Source organism: Cryptomeria japonica, chromosome 3, assembly GCF_030272615.1.
Source record: "Cryptomeria japonica chromosome 3, Sugi_1.0, whole genome shotgun sequence".
NCBI lineage: Eukaryota > Viridiplantae > Streptophyta > Pinopsida > Cupressales > Cupressaceae > Cryptomeria > Cryptomeria japonica.
This window is the reverse complement of record NC_081407.1, coordinates 983,697,452-983,716,341: the sequence shown is the minus strand read 5'-3', so window position 1 is coordinate 983,716,341 and position 18,890 is coordinate 983,697,452. Positions and strand designations below refer to the sequence as shown.

Below are 18,890 nucleotides of genomic sequence, written 5' to 3'. Positions count from 1 at the left end.
CACATTATCATTTTCATCTCATATGCGATCAAAGGAAGAAGTGCGAATTTATATCCAAGGAAGTGCGAAATTGTGTTTGAAAGTGCGATTTGGAGTTTACAAAGCTAGGTGGTGCGAACTACTATCCAAAGTGGTGCGAGTCCAAGTTTCCATTTGAAGCGAATTGTCAAAGGCATTGAAGAACACGTCAAAAAACTTGAAGGGTGGCGAACTTGATAAGAGGAACGTTGATTTGAAGATCACATCGAGGACATATCAAAAGGTGGTGAAATTGATATTTTAAAGGAGAGATTGCGTTGAGGACTATTTATACGTCAATTTTGCCTAGGCGAATCCTTTTTATTTTGCATTCTAGAGTTAGCTCTCTATTGAGGTATGGCGATTTTTGCTTTATTGCTTTAATTTTGAACATTAATCGTCATAGTCTAAATTTTGAATTTTGAATTCTTAGCTCAATCGTTTTATTTTAGGAAATGATAACTCAAAGACTTATCATGAAGTTTCCTAAAATTTACTCTCTAATCTATGTTATTTATTGCAAAATCTAGCTTCTCATTATGAAATGTTGTGTAGGTATGGCGACCCCGAAGGCGGGAGCATCCACCAGTCGTTCAGCTCTCATGAAAGAAGATCAAAAGATCGAAGAAGTGGAGACCAAGATCGTGTCGAAGTGGAGCAACATTGGAGATACAAACTTGGGTAACTTCAGCACGAAGAAGTTTCGAGAGGTCCCTTACATTGGCAAGCCATCACCTGTCGCCCGAAGAATAATCGAGAGTGGCATCATTAAGGCGGCCGGCTTTCCTCCAGCTGTTCAGTGCCATGAGTTGATGATCGAGTGTGCTCGTCACTATGATCCACAGTCCAGAACGATCGTGTCCAATGAGGGAAACACTTTGGCGTACCTTTCAGAGGAAGCTATAAGTGAAGCTTTCCATCTTCCAGAGCACAGGGACATGATATACAAGAGCATAGAAGGAGCCAGATCAATGTACGAAGATGATCTAGATGCTTGTCTAAGCATTATCAATAAGAACTGGTTACTCAAGAGTCGTCCCCGTCTAAGCAAGGTCCCGAACACACCGCACAGGATTGATTTCCAGGAGGAGTACAGAGATTTGATTACCATGCTCAACCGAGTTACAGGAGCCCCTCATGCCTTCTATTTTGAGAAGTGGATGTTTTACTTCATCCAGGTGATTGTTCAAGGGAAGGGTACGATACATTGGGCTAGGATGATTAGCCATTGCTTGGACGTACAGTTGAGGAGACTCAAGGCTACTAAGTCCTTCCACATGAGTTCATATGTCATCTATGCCTTGATTAGGAGTGTTGAGTACGCAGGACTACCTCACAGAGGAGTGATTGGAAGAGGACCCAGCGAGGTCAGAGCTTGTGATTCCTATGCCTACTTGCATCATCCGCCAGGGAGCAACTACAAGCTAGTTAATGATACTTTCACGATGAACATCACCAGGACGTTGCAAGGTGGAATTCACAACAGGTTATCTCAGGATGCACAGGAATTCATAAAGAGGTACGGTGCTTGGTTCATTCAGTTTCCCAAGTTCACTTATATTAGGGTGCATGGATGTCCTTTACCTCCATACATGTTGCCGAGATATCCGACAGACAGAATTGTGTTACTTGAAGTAACGAGACAGTTGGCAACATACGTGAAGGCATTCAGACACAGACATCAGAATGGAGTTCCAGTACCCATTATTTTGGGTAATTCAGTTGACGTATGTCCTAATGCTTTAGCCATGGATGACGCAGAGAAGGAGTTAGCCTTGTATTCTTTTTCATCTTTTGCTTTGAGAGAAAGCTTTGATCCACATGGACATTTAGAGGAGACAGTCGGCAGAAAGTTTAGGCATGAGTACCAAATAGAAGATTTTATGATGAATCTCTTAGATGATCTTGAAGTGAAACGGAAAATGCATTCGAGATTGCCTTTGGATTTCATCAGGCAATGCAGGATTTACAGAGTGGCCGACCAAGCTCAGGACAGTGGCAGACATATCCAGTCTTCCTATGATCGAGAAAGCAAATCCATAAGGTTAGATTGGAATGAGCCCGAGGTCATGGATCTAGATACTTTGATGGCACCGGTCTTGTCTTGTACTCGCAGGTGGGTTGACATACAACATCAGAAGTTGAGAGAACAAGGCATAGCTATGACTTTCATTTTGGAAGAGAGACCAGTCGAAGGTGGAGCTAGTGTGAGTGAAGGCAATCCTAATCCTAGAAATTCAGGTGAAGGAAACCTTCGATGTGCCAGTGAGGGCAATCTCCATCCAAGAGGTTCGAAGAGGAAAGAGAGACCTGGAAAGAGAGAATCTTCCAAGAAGAAACAAGAGGCTAATAGAGATAGATCATCCGGTACATCTTCTAGACCAGAGAAGAGAACAATTCAAGTGGAAGATTCCATGGAGTCTATGGTGCAGAACGATAGGCAGGAAGAAGGACATGCACAGCATGGTTCACCAGATGGATCTCTCCAAGACTATGAGTTAGATGAAGATAAAGAAGACAATCAAATATCATCTCCTCCCAGACAAGAAGAAATAGTGCATAAGGAAATTCAAGTTCAAGAAACAAGATCGATTATCCCAGATTGGTTGAAGGAAAGATTAACCAAGGTGATTGTAGTAGAGGACGAGGACAATGCAATTGATTTAGAGAGCCTTGTTGGACATTCCCAGGAAGTGACAGAGAAGAGAAAGGCTACCAAGATGTCCAAGATGATTCGAGATGAGACTGGATCCAGGAAATTGCAGATAGCTACACCGCCAGTAGACAAATATGAAGGTGAGATCCTAGCAGAGGAATATGATATACAAACATTTGAGCTAGGACCATCTACAGCAGAGCAGACTTTAGATGATGCCACTAATTCATTTGAGGCATTGAAAGACAAGCTTAGAGAAGAAATGGAGAAGAACAGAAAGCTTGAGAGAGAGGTCGGTGCATGGAGGACTTATTTCAGTCACATCAATGAACCTTTGGGACGTCAGGATCCAGCTAGATCACCAGTGCAAGCACTTCCACTTCAATCAATCAATGAGGCAGAAAGATTTAGGAACATGGTCCAACGTACAAGTAATTGGATGGATAGATCTCATACAGTGGCCATAGAATTTGTAACAAGGATGATGAAGACTATTCATCAAGCTATCCAAGTTCTTGAGATAATCCACAATTTGATGATAATAGTAGCCGCATTTGCCCATACCAAGGATGTCATCATTCCTGTCTTGAAGGTAATTAGACACACATCAAGGAAAGTTTTAGCGCAAGAGAAGATCTTGGATGGAGAATCTCACAGTTTGTTTCAGTGGTCAACCTTGCTCCATATGAAGAGTGTTTTCTTCGAGGACATTAGTGTTAGATGTGGCCAAGTTGAGGAGGTGATCAATCCGATCCAGGACAGAGTATTTGAGGTACTTCGTACCATTCTTGGCAGAAGGATCGAGGTCGAGACAGATGTGGATATGCAGGAATTAGAGGATAGAATCAAGGTCATCTTTTGCAAGGACGCAAATGTTACAGATGAGCGATATGATCAAATGTTTGCCACCATGCTCCTGATTGAAAGAACAAAGGAACTTGAATCTACTTGGGACGCAGCTCTTCTAGATGCATTCGATCAGGTCATTCACTTGGAAGAGAGTATGAAGAATCTTCCCGAGATTCCAATTGCAGAAATCGAAGGAATCGTGACAAGATTCATTGCATATGCTAAAAAAGAACATTGGAAAGGGAATAAGATTCTAGATGAAAGGTTGTTATAGATGACATGGCATCTTATTTGTCATTGGTTTATGTCTCCTAGGTTTTTGTGCTAAATTTAATATTTGGCTATGTATTTAATATTGTTCAGTAAAAGGAGGCCATTTTGTAACAAACCCTAATTAGGGTTTAGGTGTCATGATCTTGTCTGTTGATCTACTTTCGATCTGGACCTTTCATTGTAATTGGGGATGCCATTTATACCCCCATTTTTCATTTCATTTGGTAATAGGTAATAGTCAATAGTCAACAGTTAGATATCAGAGAGTTTATTGTATTAGAGAGATTAGAGTTAGAAGCAATTTTATTTTGTAGCAAGATTGAGTTTTGAAGAGAGGAATTCAAGCAATTGTTGTACATGATGACTTGGAAATCAATAAAATATTGAAGTTATGGTGTTTTGTTGCAACTTTCTTGGTTATCTTCATGGTTGTTTAATCTACTTGAATCATGCTCAATCAAGGTAGTGTGTTAGTTTGAAGGACATTGTGTGAGACTTGATCTTTGGTAGGATTCGTAATCCAAACCACTAGCTTCTTGCTGATTGTAGGAACGCCTTGCGTGGTCGACTGGAGAATACTTTGAGTCCCTTAATCTTCAATCATTATTGTATCTTGGATATGTACCTTCGTGGTAGTGTCTTTGATCTTTGATGTATTGAATATCATTTTGTTACCTTAGAAGATCGCATCGATTTCAATTGAGTTGTTATCTTATGGCAAAATTGAAGTTGGTTGAATCTTGCCAAGTCTTGTCCATACGAAGTCATTCTTAGGATTAGGCTAGATTAGACCTCTTTCAAACCCTACTCTTTTGTTATTTTTGAAAAGTTTCTTTAGTTTAGTAAAATCTTGAACTTTCAGAATGCGTAAGACCCCTTGAAGGAAACAGCAAATCACATCATACCGCTGGAAGCTTGTCCACACGTAGAGACCCTACTAACAGAACCTTGGAGTCTTCCTAACTGATCCTTTACGCGAATCTTCAGCAGTTAGAGACTATTTTCTCAAGAGAGGATAAGATGCCTATTGGTATTTTATTCTGTGTATGATGGTGTATGAAATACACGTCAACAGGTCCCTGAGATCCACCAAGTCCGCCTTCTTGGTGCCCAAAGTTGGTAAAGTCTGCCTTGGGAAAGGTGAGGTGGGTCAAGATATTGGAGAAGTCCGCCCTACCAAATGTTACAAGTGCAAGCAAATGCCAAAGTCCGCCATGAGTGGAGAGTTGAGGTGCAAGGAAGTAAGAAAGTCCGCCCTTGGTCAAGGACTATGGTTCCCAAAGTTGGTAAAGTCCGCCTTGGGAAAGGTGAGGTGGGTCATGATATTGGAGAAGTCCGCCCTACCAAATGTTACAAGTGCAAACAAATGCTAAAGTCCGGCTTGGGAAAGGTGAGGTGGGTGATGATATTGAAGAAATCCGCCCAAGGGTGAGGGAATCAACAAATGTTTGAAGAGCATGGAGTTTAGGAAGTCCGCCCTCCATAGTTCCTGGAGATGTTCAAGTCTGCCTTGAAGGAGAAGGTTGTGAAGTCCGCCCTATGGATAAGGTGATGTCAAAGTCTGCCCTCAAGCAATGAGCCATGAAATCAATGAAGACCGCCCTTGACTAATATGAAAGGTGCACAAACATTAGGAAGTCCTCCCTCCTTGGTCACAAATAGTCACAAAGTCCGCCCTTGATTGGATGTGCCAAAATGTCTTAAACTGCGCCCTTGATTGAGGTAGAAGGTGCACATGTGTCTTCAAGTCCGCCTTTGCATAAGGTGCATGAAGTTAAGGAAGTCTGCCCAAGGAAGACATTTGTTCAAGGAGAGAGAAGGCTGAAGTCCGCCCAAGCTTAGAAATAATGAGGAAATGTTTTGGTGAAGTCCGTCCTACCTTGAAAACACTTTGATCTGCATCTAGGAAAAGAATTCTCAAAGTCCGCCTTGGCTGATGATGAAGTTCTGAGGTCTAATCTGTGCAAGGGAAAGAAAGTAATGAACTCAGCAATTAGAAAGGAAGGCTTTCCTTCAACGCCGCCCTTGGCTAAGAAAAAATATGCCAACTCCAATGAGAGGGAAAAGAATTCCCCAAAGTCCGCCCTCCTTCAAATCAAGGTGCATGACTTCAATGAAGTCCGCCCTAGAGAAATAATAAGTGGTGCACATTCTTCACTAAGTCCGCCCTGAATCATGTGTCAAGGTTCCTAACAGCTAGTGAGTCCGCCCTACCTTGCAACCGGCAGTTCCTAAGTGTGGAGAAGTCCACTCTTGATTAAGTGAAAGGTGCACAACTTTGATAAAGTCCGCCCAAGATTGTAAGAAGTAACTTGTGAATGGTGCAAGGAAATGATGAAATCTGCCTAAGATATGAGCATGAACTTCACCAAGTCCGCCCTCCTTGGTGCCTAAGATGGATGAAGTTTGCCCTTGGTTGAATGTAAGGTGCATGAGGTTAATGAAGTCCGCCCTCACCTTGGTTCTTGACTATCACAAAGTTCGCCTTGGGGTGTGAAGCAATAACAAGAATGGTGCACAAGTCTCCTCAACCCAACCCAAAGAGAAGGGTCATGAATGTGGCAAAGTCCGCGATGGAGGTGATAAGAAGTCATGAAATCAGTGAAGTCCACCCTACCTCAAGTGTAAATAGAAACAAACTTCACAGAGTCTGCCCAGCTATCAAGTATTTAAGTTCGAACAAAGAATTCAAGAAAGAAAGTTTCAAAATCTGCTAAAGGAAAGAAGAAAGTTTTTTCAACTCAATCTCAAAATAGAAACTTTCTTATTGAACTGAACTCAGACTTGATTTGAAATCAGAACTTTCCCAAGTGACTAAACTCAACTGAAATAAAAAATAGAAACTTTCTCAATGAACTAAAATTGATAAAGAAATAAGATCACGAGAATAGAAACAAGATAAGTTCGATTTGGGAAGGATGAATTGTGTTTCTAAATGCAGAAATTGAACTCTTTAGAGTTTATACTTATAGCGAATCATTCATTCATTTCTCTCATTCAAGCAGTTTGAAATTGGAGAACAAGACACTTAAAGAAAGATTATTTCAGGTTTTCCAAAGCATTTTCAGAGCCTCTAGAGCAGTTCGAAAATTTTCGAAGGCATTGAGGAGAAGGCAAACAAGGGTTTTCATCTATTTCTCAAGGTGACAGGGGTATTCTAGTTTGTTTCCTTACCTTTTGATCAAGAATTCAAGGCATCTTCGGTGGTTTTCAATCCACTTTTCAAGATTTTGGAGGAGATTTTCAGGTACTTAGTCTGATTTTCACATATTTTCCAAAATTTGAATCTGATTTCAACATTTATTTCACAGATTTTGGGACTAAGTTATTCATTTTTTTTAATTAATCAAAGACAAATTTCACTCCCAAACCTTCAAATCAGATTGAGTTTTCAAGGGTTTCTAAAATTTCTAAGTGTTTGCAGTTTGTTGAAAGGTAAAAGTGTTGAGGAAGTGGAGAATCAGAGCACACTTTGCCATCAAACCTTCAAAATTCATGCTCAAAATGAGGATTCTAACTTAATTTCTTTTGGTTTTGCAGGTTTTGGATGAGAGATAAGGCAGGATCGTCGCAGAAAACACAAAAGGAGTTTCAAGCCAAATTTAGAATTGAAGACAAATCCATGAGCAAGGTTCGTCCGAGCATAAGGATGGCCAAAATTTGGCTAAGTATGGGAAGAGCTATTATGACGAAGGCCTAGAGGAATTCTTCTCCGAATTCAAGGCATCAAGAAAGAAAATTTCTCAGACTTGGTGAAAATATAGAAAAGAATTTCAAACTTCTTGGGGAATTTCATCTACAATCCCAGACTTATGGAAGCAATCAGGACAACTTCTTGAAGGATTTCATCTGCTGAAGAATTAAGGACAAGCTCCTAATCAGAATCAGATGGTGACAAGAAGAAACAAATTTCCATACTTAGACAATTTCTTCACACAAATTGGAGAATTCAAGGAAGATATCCAACACGCTGAGGTGCCACCTCGTCATCTTCCAACCAATCAAATTGTTCCAAGTCAACATGTCTAGGTTCAATGAACCTGACTTATCCACAAAAGCTTCTAGAGGGCACACTTCACAATGCAACAACCTTCTATTTTTATTGTTGGTTCATATTTAGCAAGAAGGACAAGTGTCCCAAATGTAATTTTTTCATTGGTCAAGGGGTAGCTAATTTTAGGAAACCCTAATTAGGGTTTTATCTTGGGTTGCAGGGAAACGTACCCTAGATCCCTGGAGACCCAAACCGGATATTGGTTCGCGTATCCTGTGTGGGAGTCGCCATTGGATGCGTTGCCAGTTAAAGGATACGTGGGTGGGAGTTGACAGGGCGTCTCCCGACGTCTCCAGGCCAAAAATAATAAATAAATCAAAAAACGCGAGAATAAAACTCAAAAAACCCTAAAAGTCGTGACGTCATAACACATACGACAGCCAAAAAGTCAAAGAAAACCTAACGCGAACAGATTTTCGTCGCGAGAACACGGGTTGCAGCCACGAGCACAAATTTGCATCACGCGAACATATTTGCGTTGTGTAAACACGAGTTTCGTCGATTTGCAGCCAACAATAGGGTTTACCGTTTACTATTTGCAGCAAACAACAGGGTTTTTTCATTTCGCCTTCCATTTCGCCGTTTAAATATTTAATTTTTCACCGTTTTTGCTGGGTTTCGTTTGCGTTTTTGGCATTTTGTTGGGTTTCATCGATTTTTTATTTTTCACAATATACTTTAAAAAATTTCGAATTTTATTTTTCTACGTTTCATAGTCTGTGTTTTTGGCATTTTTTTGGGTTCCGTCAAATTTCGAAGTACTGTTTCTAATTTGTATTGTTTAACTTTATATTTTTATTTTATATCAACATGCATTTATAATATTAATAATTAAATTATTAATTTATTATATACTGTGAATGTGAGTGTATCAGTATCAAACATTCACAATTAATATTATTAACTATGAATGTTTGATCTTAATATACTACATTCACAGTTAATATTATTAACTATGAATGTCCGATCTTAATATACTGAAGTATGAATATTGAGCAGTAAGAAAAAAAATAAAAATCTAATATTCTTTTGTTTTAAATTTTTTAATTTTTATTCATATTGAGCATTCAAAATGTCACGTGGAGGAAGACAAGGGTTGTACCCACTTTGGAAGTATGTTGACCGTGTTCAGTGTTCCGGTATTTAGAGATTTGTTAATCTTATTCTTAATCAACCGGATGCACAAATAAGAAACTGAAATGCAAAAACACAAAGCAATCAAGTACATAACCATAACACCTATATTTTTACGTGGAAACCCGAAAAGGGAAAAACCACGGTGGAATTTGAACCCACAATATCATTCCACTATGGCCAGTAGCAAAACAATATTACAAAAACGGGAATACACTTGCATTCAGGCACATTGCCTAGAGCTCACTGCTTAGTTACAAAAACAGGGCTACAGCCCCGAAGGAAGGCTCACTGCTTTACAGGCTAATAGATAATGATTACAATGAGTAATGAACTAAATAAAAGCATCTGACCATGCCAAATAACAGTTCTGGTTAGGCACAAAGTGATCCACTGCACTGTTCTAATAAACTGCTCTGTTCTGCCCTGATACTGATTACTGGATCAACAAAACTCAAGGTGCGCACGTGACACTGTGCTCAATCGTTTCAAAATCATCACACACATCATATCCTCAACCAAATGCATTAACCAAGTCGATCTTATATATCCGCACTAGCAAATTTGATCTCCTACAAGTCGGCTTCACAAAATATCAAAATATGAAACGTGTAATGCTGCAAGTCGGCTCAAATCCTTTCCAAAACATATTCCAGACCCAAAATACATGTTCACACACTTCCTATAGGTCTTGCCAATTATCTCAAACACATCACCAATCACCGAAATCTATCCAAGAAATGCAGACCACACATTACACCAATAATAATGAAGATAATGCTGTTTTACTGCTCTACTGGATACCGGATCTTCAAAAAAGCTTAGGAAGCAATACTGAAGGGTGAATTTGCATGATAATCTGCTTTTGATACTCGACCAACTAACCCTGATCACCGAAACCAAAATCTGCTTCACCGGAAATGAGAAATGCCCACAAAACTGTACACTGAGCTTCACCGGGCAGACTTGATACCAAAAAACTTATTCAAGACATCCGGTTAACCAAAACTCCATACCAGATAAGATCAGAAAGCTGAGTTGCCATCAATGACAACTCCTAAGGATCTACATGTATCAGATATCACCAGTCTTCACCGGAGCATCACCGGAACAGCATCAAATGCCAACAGAAACATCTCCATATTTTTGTTTTAACTGGTTATACTGCGGCTCTAGACCACAAAGAAATAAGTTGGATACTGAGATTGGGAAATTGTAATGTGTTGGATATAGTGAGCAATCAATAGCTCACAATATTATTGATGTTATTATTAACAAATCCATAGCTAGTAGGGATGTGCAAATAAAGGAGACTAAGTTATCCAAGAGGATTTGGGACTATTAGGAGTGCGTAACTTCATCAATGTTAACATTAGGCTTTCATGGTTTCATCAACAACATTGTCATTGAAGAGCACATGCCAGTAATTTAATGTGACAGTCTAACTCATCTCCAATCTTTCTAGACACAATCGGTGGTATATTTTTGGACATGCTTCGTCTTCTATAGGCAGTTGCAGCACCATTTGAAATAATGATGCATAGAGGAATCTCATCAATGAAGCCAACATACTTAAGAGTTGCAGGCAATCTTGCAACTGCCCAACTGCATCTTCACCCACCTCATGTATTAGATTATATACTACCATTCTTTATGTATACATATTACACATAAGACAATGAAAAAACATTCAACTTAGTAGACATGACGATATCTTAGGCATTCAATACATCTTACCTCTTAGATCATGTATTGGACAACTGCCTGATAAAATACCGCATTGTGATTTTCATCGAAATGTTTAATTTGTTCTATTCCTCTTCTTTGCTTGGTCATCTACACTTTGACATGCCATTAATAGTTATGCATCTGCCTTAGCACATCTAGTCTACTATGAGTGTCTATCCATTGGGTAGTATCTTTGGCGTCAAATCACTTTATCAATCTTTCATATTTGTTTAGATAGTACTGATAGTTATAACAGGCACGTGGTACCAAATAATATGATTGGTACTAGTTGAGTGTTGTTTCTTTGCTGCATCTTGATCCGATGACACTAGAAGCCTTGAGTTCTAGTGGGGATATACAATGGGATAATGTTTCTTCATCTTCAACTCCACATCATTTTTATTTGCCTAATATGGATCAGGGCGATGCTTTGGTTGAACACCTCAACCTCAATAATGAAGAAACTTAAGAATGTGGGAGAAGATTAACTGGTTCTAAAGAACACATGGACTTTGCTCTTTCACTAGCCTTATATTAGGTGAATACAATTACTTTTGCTGAAGCAGAATGTAAACTAGAGTGGGAAGAAGACATGAAGGTTGAATATGGTACATTGATGAAGAGTCATATGTGGGCACTAGCGAAGTTGTCTCCAAGTAAGCAACACGTTGGATGCAAATGGGTTTATAAGGTGAAATGCAAAGTAAATGGCACTTTGAAACTATGGCATATTGTTTCTTCACTCCAACTGTATCAGTTTCATTTGTTTGGTATGGATCAAGCTGATTGTTTGAAACCTTAACGTCAATAACAGAAAACCAAGTTGTACTAAATCACATTGCAGGATTATGCAAGAAGACGATCTCATCCAATTAAATGTACTCTCCATTAGGTCAAGAAAGTACTTTCTTGGTACTAAAAAGCATAAAAAAATTGTTCTCTCATTAGCCTTTTTTTAGGTGAAACGAATCAACCACTTTTAGTGAAGCAAAAGGAAGACTAGAGTGGGAAGCAACCATGGAAGCTGAGTATGGAGCTTGACAAAGAATCATACTTAGGTGTTGTTGGAGTTGCTTCAGGCTAGCAAACACATTGCACACAAATGTGTTTATAAAGTGAAATGCAAAGCAGATGGTACTTTGGATAATTATGAGGCTCATTTGGTTGTCAAAGGCTATTTGCAACAAGAAGGAATCAATTATGAAGAGATTTTTGCACCTATTGTCAAACTGCTCACTTTTTGGTTAGCACTCTTGATTGCAGTCTTCTTTGGATGGGAAGTGTATTAGATGCATGTGAATAGCATTTTCTTGAACGAGGATCTAGGCGAGGATGTTTATTTAGTAGACGCAGAATGGTTCTAGGGACAAGGAGAACATTTGGTGTGCTAGCTGATCAAATTCTTGTATGGATTCAGAATTGATTTATACTTACGAGATTATGGATTTAGAAGTTTCTTTGATCTGAATCTCTGGTCAAAAGAGACGGTGGTGATATTGTGATTCTCATTGTCTATGTTGATGATATAGCCATTACCAATAGTGGGGCCAATGCAATTGAATAGGTCAAATCAGATTTATACTCATCTTTTGACATGAGATATTTTAGCCTTCTTTACAATTTCTCAGGTATACAGTTTTGACAACTTGATCGTGCAATCTTTGTTCCTCAAATGAAATATGCCAAAAATCTTTGATAGAAATTCAAGATGGTAGATTTTTTCATTTTTCTACACCTCTATGGAGGTTGGGTTTAGATTTTTAGTGCTCACTGATTCACTAACCATCAATGAATTAGCATTTGGGCGCTTGATGCATGGTTTGATCAATTTCTCATCCACCCAACTGGATTTTTGATTTTTTGTTAGCCATCTTTCTCGGTTCTTGTTACAACTGCCATCAGTTCACTGGTAAGCAGCAAAGCAAGTCTGCTGATATGTTAGATACTCTTGATTGTGGCATCGTGTATCAGAAGTCTTTAGAGTTCAAGTTGTTAGATACAGACTCTAATTGGGCTGGTTATGTTGACACAAAAAGATTTGACTACTAGCTATGGTTTTTATATGAATTCAGGAGCTATTTCATGGCAAAGAAAACAGTTCAAGACAGTGCCTAGTGCAGGTTGTGAAGCAGTTTGGTTATGTCTACTCCATGATTTGCAGGTAGATCCAAACACACCAAATTCACTATACTGTGAAAGTTAAGAGTGTTTTGAAGTTGGTGAAGGAGTTGGTATATTATACCAATACCAAACACATTGAGGTTCATCATCACTATGATTGTCAGTTGATTAATAATGAGAATATTTGTCTTCACCATTGTGCCTCATAGGAGCAGATTGCTGATAGATTGCTAAATCACTTGCTTGTGATAGCTTTGTAGAATTTCAAGACAAGCTTAGAGTTGTCTGTAGTATTATTCATTAAGGGGGGATGTTATACATAATGTCATAACATATTAATGTATGAAATTGTATATTGTTTCTATTTTTGTAATGGCTTATACAATTATAATGTCTAATAACATAATTAACTTATAAAAGTTACAACCAACGTAACTTGCTCATTAGAAAATAAGCACACACACATTCCAATGTATGCCCAATTCCCCCACCGCCCTCTTATAATACATAATAACCGTAATTACCTTAGTGTTGATGAAGTTCATTTTATTATAATGCTGTTATATAGTTTTGTTTTTTAATTTTTATGTAAAATGAAAATAGATTATAGATTTGTTAATAAATGTTTGATTATCTGCAATATGTTCTCCTTTTGGTGGTTCTTACATTTCTGGCATATGATAATATGGTAATTAACAAACAGGAAGTGCATGATCGTTTCATGACTTCTAAAAATTGATCTATATAAATGTGTTAACTAAAGATTTTATATAATCGAAAGCTTCATTGGTATGTAAGTGATGATTATTGTTGATACTATGGTTATCAAAAGACAGGGAATGCATGATCATTTCCTTAATTTTTTTTGACTAGAGTATTTATGTAATAAAAAAATTATTCGTATGTAAGTGATGGTCATTGTTGATCACAGGATTTACCTGGGGAGGTTAGTCGGCTGAAAAAGGAGCTTTCTTTTGGTCGAGGTGAACTCGACAAGAAGATTGATCTTGTTGTCCTTGTCCATAACCTTGCACACAAGATACCTCATCTGCATCACAGAGTGAATGCCACCCGTCCCCGTCCTGCACTTCTGTTGCTTATGGATGAAGTTACTGCTGCTGGTATTCCATGGGTCCTTGCCATCACAAACAAATATGCTGTTAGTGCAGATCAACGAATGTCAGGAGCAAGTGCTGTTATTGAAATTTACGGATTACCCTCAAACATGTCTGCGATTCTTAATTCATGTGCCTATGCAGTTTATGGAACTGGAACTGAATCATGCGCATTAAGGATGATCCAAGGGGCAGCACAGCGGTTGATTCAAGCTCCTATGAATCTTGTCCAAATGCCTTTCCGGAAGAAAGAAATTATCTTACCAGTTGAAGGAGTGAATACCTTGCGGAAAATAATACACAAAGTTCTTATCAGCCAAGAGGATTATGCCTTCGAGGTATTATGTCTTGAAAGCTATTAATTTAAACAATAAGTTTTCAGTCCATGAGATTCAGTTGAATAGAGCTTCTGGAAAACAATGTGTAAAAGTTGTCCTTTGTCCATCATCTCCATGATGGATCATGGAGTATAATCTGATATGTTGATGTAAAATTGAAGACATTTTTTTTTTCCAGAAGCTCTAATCAATTGAAGCTATTGATCTTTTATATTACACTTTAGGATCATTTGTTTTAATTTTTGAGTTATCAGTGTTTTTCTTAGTAATGCAGTCTCCCCAAAGTTTAGATTGTTTGCATTCTTTTAGCTGTTAGTTATCAGTGTTTTTCTGGATTATGTTATCAGGAACTTGCAAAAGAGAGATTGTTGATTGAAGAGGAAAAGGAAAAAAGGGAGGCAGTAGTTGTGGCCAATTCTTACAGAATAAGTGATACAGCCATAGCGGGAACAATGGGTGCTGGTTTGGGGATTGTTGTAGCAATTATAATGGGTGCAGCCTCAGCTTTCAGAAGGCCTTGAGAGTACTGGCCCTTTCTCAGGAGAAAGAAACGCATGATGTGGGAGTTCAGTATAGTCTCTTATGCTATTTTTCTGAATACCAAAGCATTGTATTTTACATGAGACCTCATTTTCATACCCTCCCAAATTTATTGATTTGATTGGATTAGTCACTTCCAAACAATAGAAAAAAGAAAGAAAGTTCACTATGAATACATGAGCATTGAACAATTAAAATAGCTTGAGATAAAAAAATTTGTACAGCCCAATGATATTAATTTTTTTTTTCACCTTCCCGATTTCTGAAAGTAGTCTGTAATTTATTAGAGTAAAAAAAAGCCATTATTGCATTTAAAAATTATTATATTGTAATTAATATTAAATTGTTATTAAGATATTAATATTTTAATATTTTTATTAAACTCTTGATTAAACCAAAAAAGCTGTTTAAAATATATTATTATTATATATATTATAATTTATGATATTATTATTATTGTAATATTAGATTGAGATGGTTACAAAGTTAATTGATTGCATCATGGAGATAGAGAAAATTGATTGATCAATTAAACACAGAGTGAGTGGTAATTGAGACGAGAAAATAAATAAAATATTATTTTTGCTTTTCATACATTTATTAACAAATATTAATAAAAACAAATTAAAAGAAAATCCCAACAGAAAAAATAGATAAAAATAAATAAATTTAAAAAAATTTTATTATAGAAAACTTTTTTTCATTTTTTATTTATTTTTATTTTTATAGTTATAAACATAAATTCAATCCACTTAAAAATAGAAAGAAAAGATAACAAAAGACTGTTTACCATACTTATATACACCATTCTTACACACAATTGTATAATGCCTATCGGCATAATGACTGATGCATGATAAAATGTGAGGCCATAAGATTACTTTATATTTCAATGCATGACATTATATTAAAATGCATTAAAAAAATATATAGCTACAAATTCAAGACTCATTGGTGCAACAGGAATTGGAGCCCTGCGATCATTCTTGTAGTCTCTCAATCTGTTGGAGGGAGATAAGATTATCTTGGTGGGTGGGCCTGAAAGAAAAAGAACGTCTCCATATTCTTGTCTAGGCCCATCTCTCATGGGGTTATTGCCTGTTTCATGTCATTTTTTCTCCTTTGCTGTGGAGATGCATATCATGCCTCCAACTAGAACGGATAATGAGTCTTTGCTTATTGCAGCAATGACACTCTCCTTGGAACTTTGGGAGGACATATCGATATATTGCAGATATTGCCCACTTGTCGTTCCGATCGTTTCGAGTATGTTGTGGATAAACATCTCCAACAATGCAACATTATGGATATGCGCATGCAGTTCTAGATGAAGGCTACACGATAACGTTAATGGCATTGCATTCCGTTTTTGAATCAATTGAGAAGCTGTTCGTCAACATTGCTAGAGTTGCAGTCACATACGCAACTCGGAATGACTAATCGTTTGGCCATCTTGCGGAGTCTCCATATAACTTTTTTGTTTAAATAGAACGAGCACGAGGATTCAAAGGGCTTTGGAATTGTATGGTCCATATTGCGTCTTGGGAAGATCAGTAAAGGCGAGATTATCTGTAGGAGATTGTGATTTCTTCCTATTGCGATTCGTTCGGAGAAGATTTCTCCCTGTCAATTTTTGAAGCCAAACTGTTCCAAGAGTTTACGGTGTTCAAAATTTTGATACTATATTTCTGATTAATCCCTTGTTTAGATAGAAAACCTGCCATGTTATTGGCTTTTTGTATACATGTGAAATTGTGTACTCGCCAACTTGATCTGTGGGGATTTGTTCCCCGTATTGTCTATTCCAGTTATTGGTGTTTCGGGAAGGTATATTGGTGTTTCGGGAAGGTTCGTCTATAATTGTAAGTTGTGAATCTCTTTTAACAAGGGAAGTGTATCAATAGTTGTTATAGCTAATTTCGTGCACCTACAGATCTTAAACGGTACATCGGATTTAGATGATTTTTTTTGTTGTCTCTATATGCGACTTAACTTCTTATAACTATTGTTCTGACTTTTGGGTAGTAAGGATGCAAGCTGTGGGATCCATGATGCACACAAGGATAAAAAAATTCCACATTTCAAAGTGTCGCGTGATACCTACTTAAAAATGTCCAATAATTGTAAACTTAAAATTGCCAATACTTATGTACAAATGCCCTAGTAGTGGTGTATAAATGCATTAGTAGTCTTGCACAAATGAGTCAATTGTGGTCCAAAAATGTTAAAAAGTGGATGACTATTGGTACATGTAAAATTTATTAATGAACTTTTAATTATAATTTTTTTGATTTCTTTGAAGTTAGTAATTGAAGGGTTGAGTGCACAAGAAGTCAATGGTTATTGGAACTATAACAGCTATTGATGCTTTTTCCTTATGAATCTTGAATTTGTTCAATCCACATTTGTCTCTTCTAGTTATTGGTCTTTTGAAAAGATACACCTCTAATTACAAGTTGTAAATTCCCTTCAATATCAATCTTAAATTTGTTCAACCTACATTTATCTCTTCCAGTTATTCGTCTTTTGAGAAGGTATGCTTCTAATTGCAAGTTATTCGGTCTGAGGCCCTAGGATCTCCTAAGTGTAAAAACTTAATTTTAGTCTTCCACTAGTGGAGGTAGTCCATTTAGCCATCTTCCTTTTAGACCTGTGTTCACAAGGTTGATGAGAATGGGCGAGAACTTTCAATAGTGACCAGGCGCTCATGATGTGATCATCCCATGTGGAAAATTTTCCCTTTTTTTTTTTTTTTTTCGGTTCTTACTCGTGTTTTGATGTTCACGAATCCTAGAAATGATCTTATTGATAATCCTTTCTATGAGTGATTTTTTCCTTAAAATTCTTGCATTTCTTTCTTTTCACAATTGCCATATAATCAAATGGCAGGAGTCTCCAACTATAAACCACCCCACAAAGACCCTTTTTTCATCTTGGGCCAACATTGGAACAAATCATCAATCTTGGAGGGGAGGTGGTCATGCCAATTTAGCCTCTGACACATCCATAGCCAACATTCCTACACAATGGGACATTGCAGGAATAAATGATTTGTTGTTTCTTCTTGTTTTCGTATAGAAGGTAGCAATAAGGGCCAAAAAACCACACATTAATGAGTCTGTCCTTGGTTAAAATGCGATAATGGGGCGTAGCCCACACAAATGCATTGGCCTTTAGAAGGACATCAGGTCTCCAATAAAACTCAGAGGACCAACGTTGTTGAATCTCCTACTTTTGCAAATCATAACCTAAGTGAAGTTCTTCTCGATTTAGCACCACCCTATATCAATTCATCTTCTCTGTTTGTTAACATGATAGTTCTGTTTGTTTGACAGTTCCTTACTTAGATAATATTGGATCCATGAGTTGCTGAGATTAAAGCTTTTCCATGAGAAACTCATCTTGTTGGCGTCTCCTGTAATTATAATCACTAACACAATTCCTGTATGCCTCCCTCATTGCATTGATATTTGTTTATATCCCTAGCAATTCAGCAAGCGATTTATACCGTTCCATGAATCAAACCAAAATAATGTAGAATTACCATTGCTTACGTTCGAGGACAAATGATCTATAATTATTGGTCTACTCTTCAACATGGAATTCCATAAATGCGAGCTACAAGGAGGATCAATGATTGTGAACATAGTTGAAAAACTGGGACTTAAGCAAAAATTCATGAAGGCTTGAAAATCCAAAAAACTCAACCATTTAAAAAACTACTTAAATTTCATTTGAAACATTTTTTTTTGTAAAATTCAATGAGGAAATGCATCTAATGAGTTAAATAAATGAGCACATAAAAGAAACAAGTTGAGTCTAGTTATATTTGATTGATTTAAATGCAAATTGAGTACAAAATCACATCTTCATGTAGAATGTTGATGTCTGATAGTCTAAAACAAAATGAATATAGTAAATTATCTTTATAAAACTAAAAGTAAACACTACATCAAAACATTTTACATCTTCCTCTTCCTAGCTCTAGTAAAAAATAGGGGAGAGGTATCTCTAGTTGTAGTTGTCCGCTATGGCTTTGCCACCTTACTTAGCATGACAGGATG

The 18,890-nt window shown here is 37.4% G+C and overlaps 1 protein-coding gene across 3 annotated transcripts in view; it reads left to right on the top strand.

The window, feature by feature from the left end:
• Nucleotides 1-15,076, top strand: part of LOC131076201 (uncharacterized) — a 109,903-nt gene extending 94,827 nt beyond the window's left edge. For 2 of the 3 annotated variants that reach the window (XM_058013256.2, XM_058013255.2), the window contains exons 13-14: nucleotides 13,765-14,286; nucleotides 14,634-15,076. In XM_058013256.2, the coding sequence (XP_057869239.1) occupies nucleotides 13,765-14,286; nucleotides 14,634-14,807 (696 nt within the window). In that variant the 3' untranslated portion in view covers nucleotides 14,808-15,076. Of the gene's footprint in view, nucleotides 1-12,784; nucleotides 13,134-13,764; nucleotides 14,287-14,633 lie in introns of those variants that run through there. The other variant, XM_058013257.2, reaches the window with a different exon arrangement.
• Nucleotides 15,077-18,890: the final 3,814 nt, after the last annotated feature.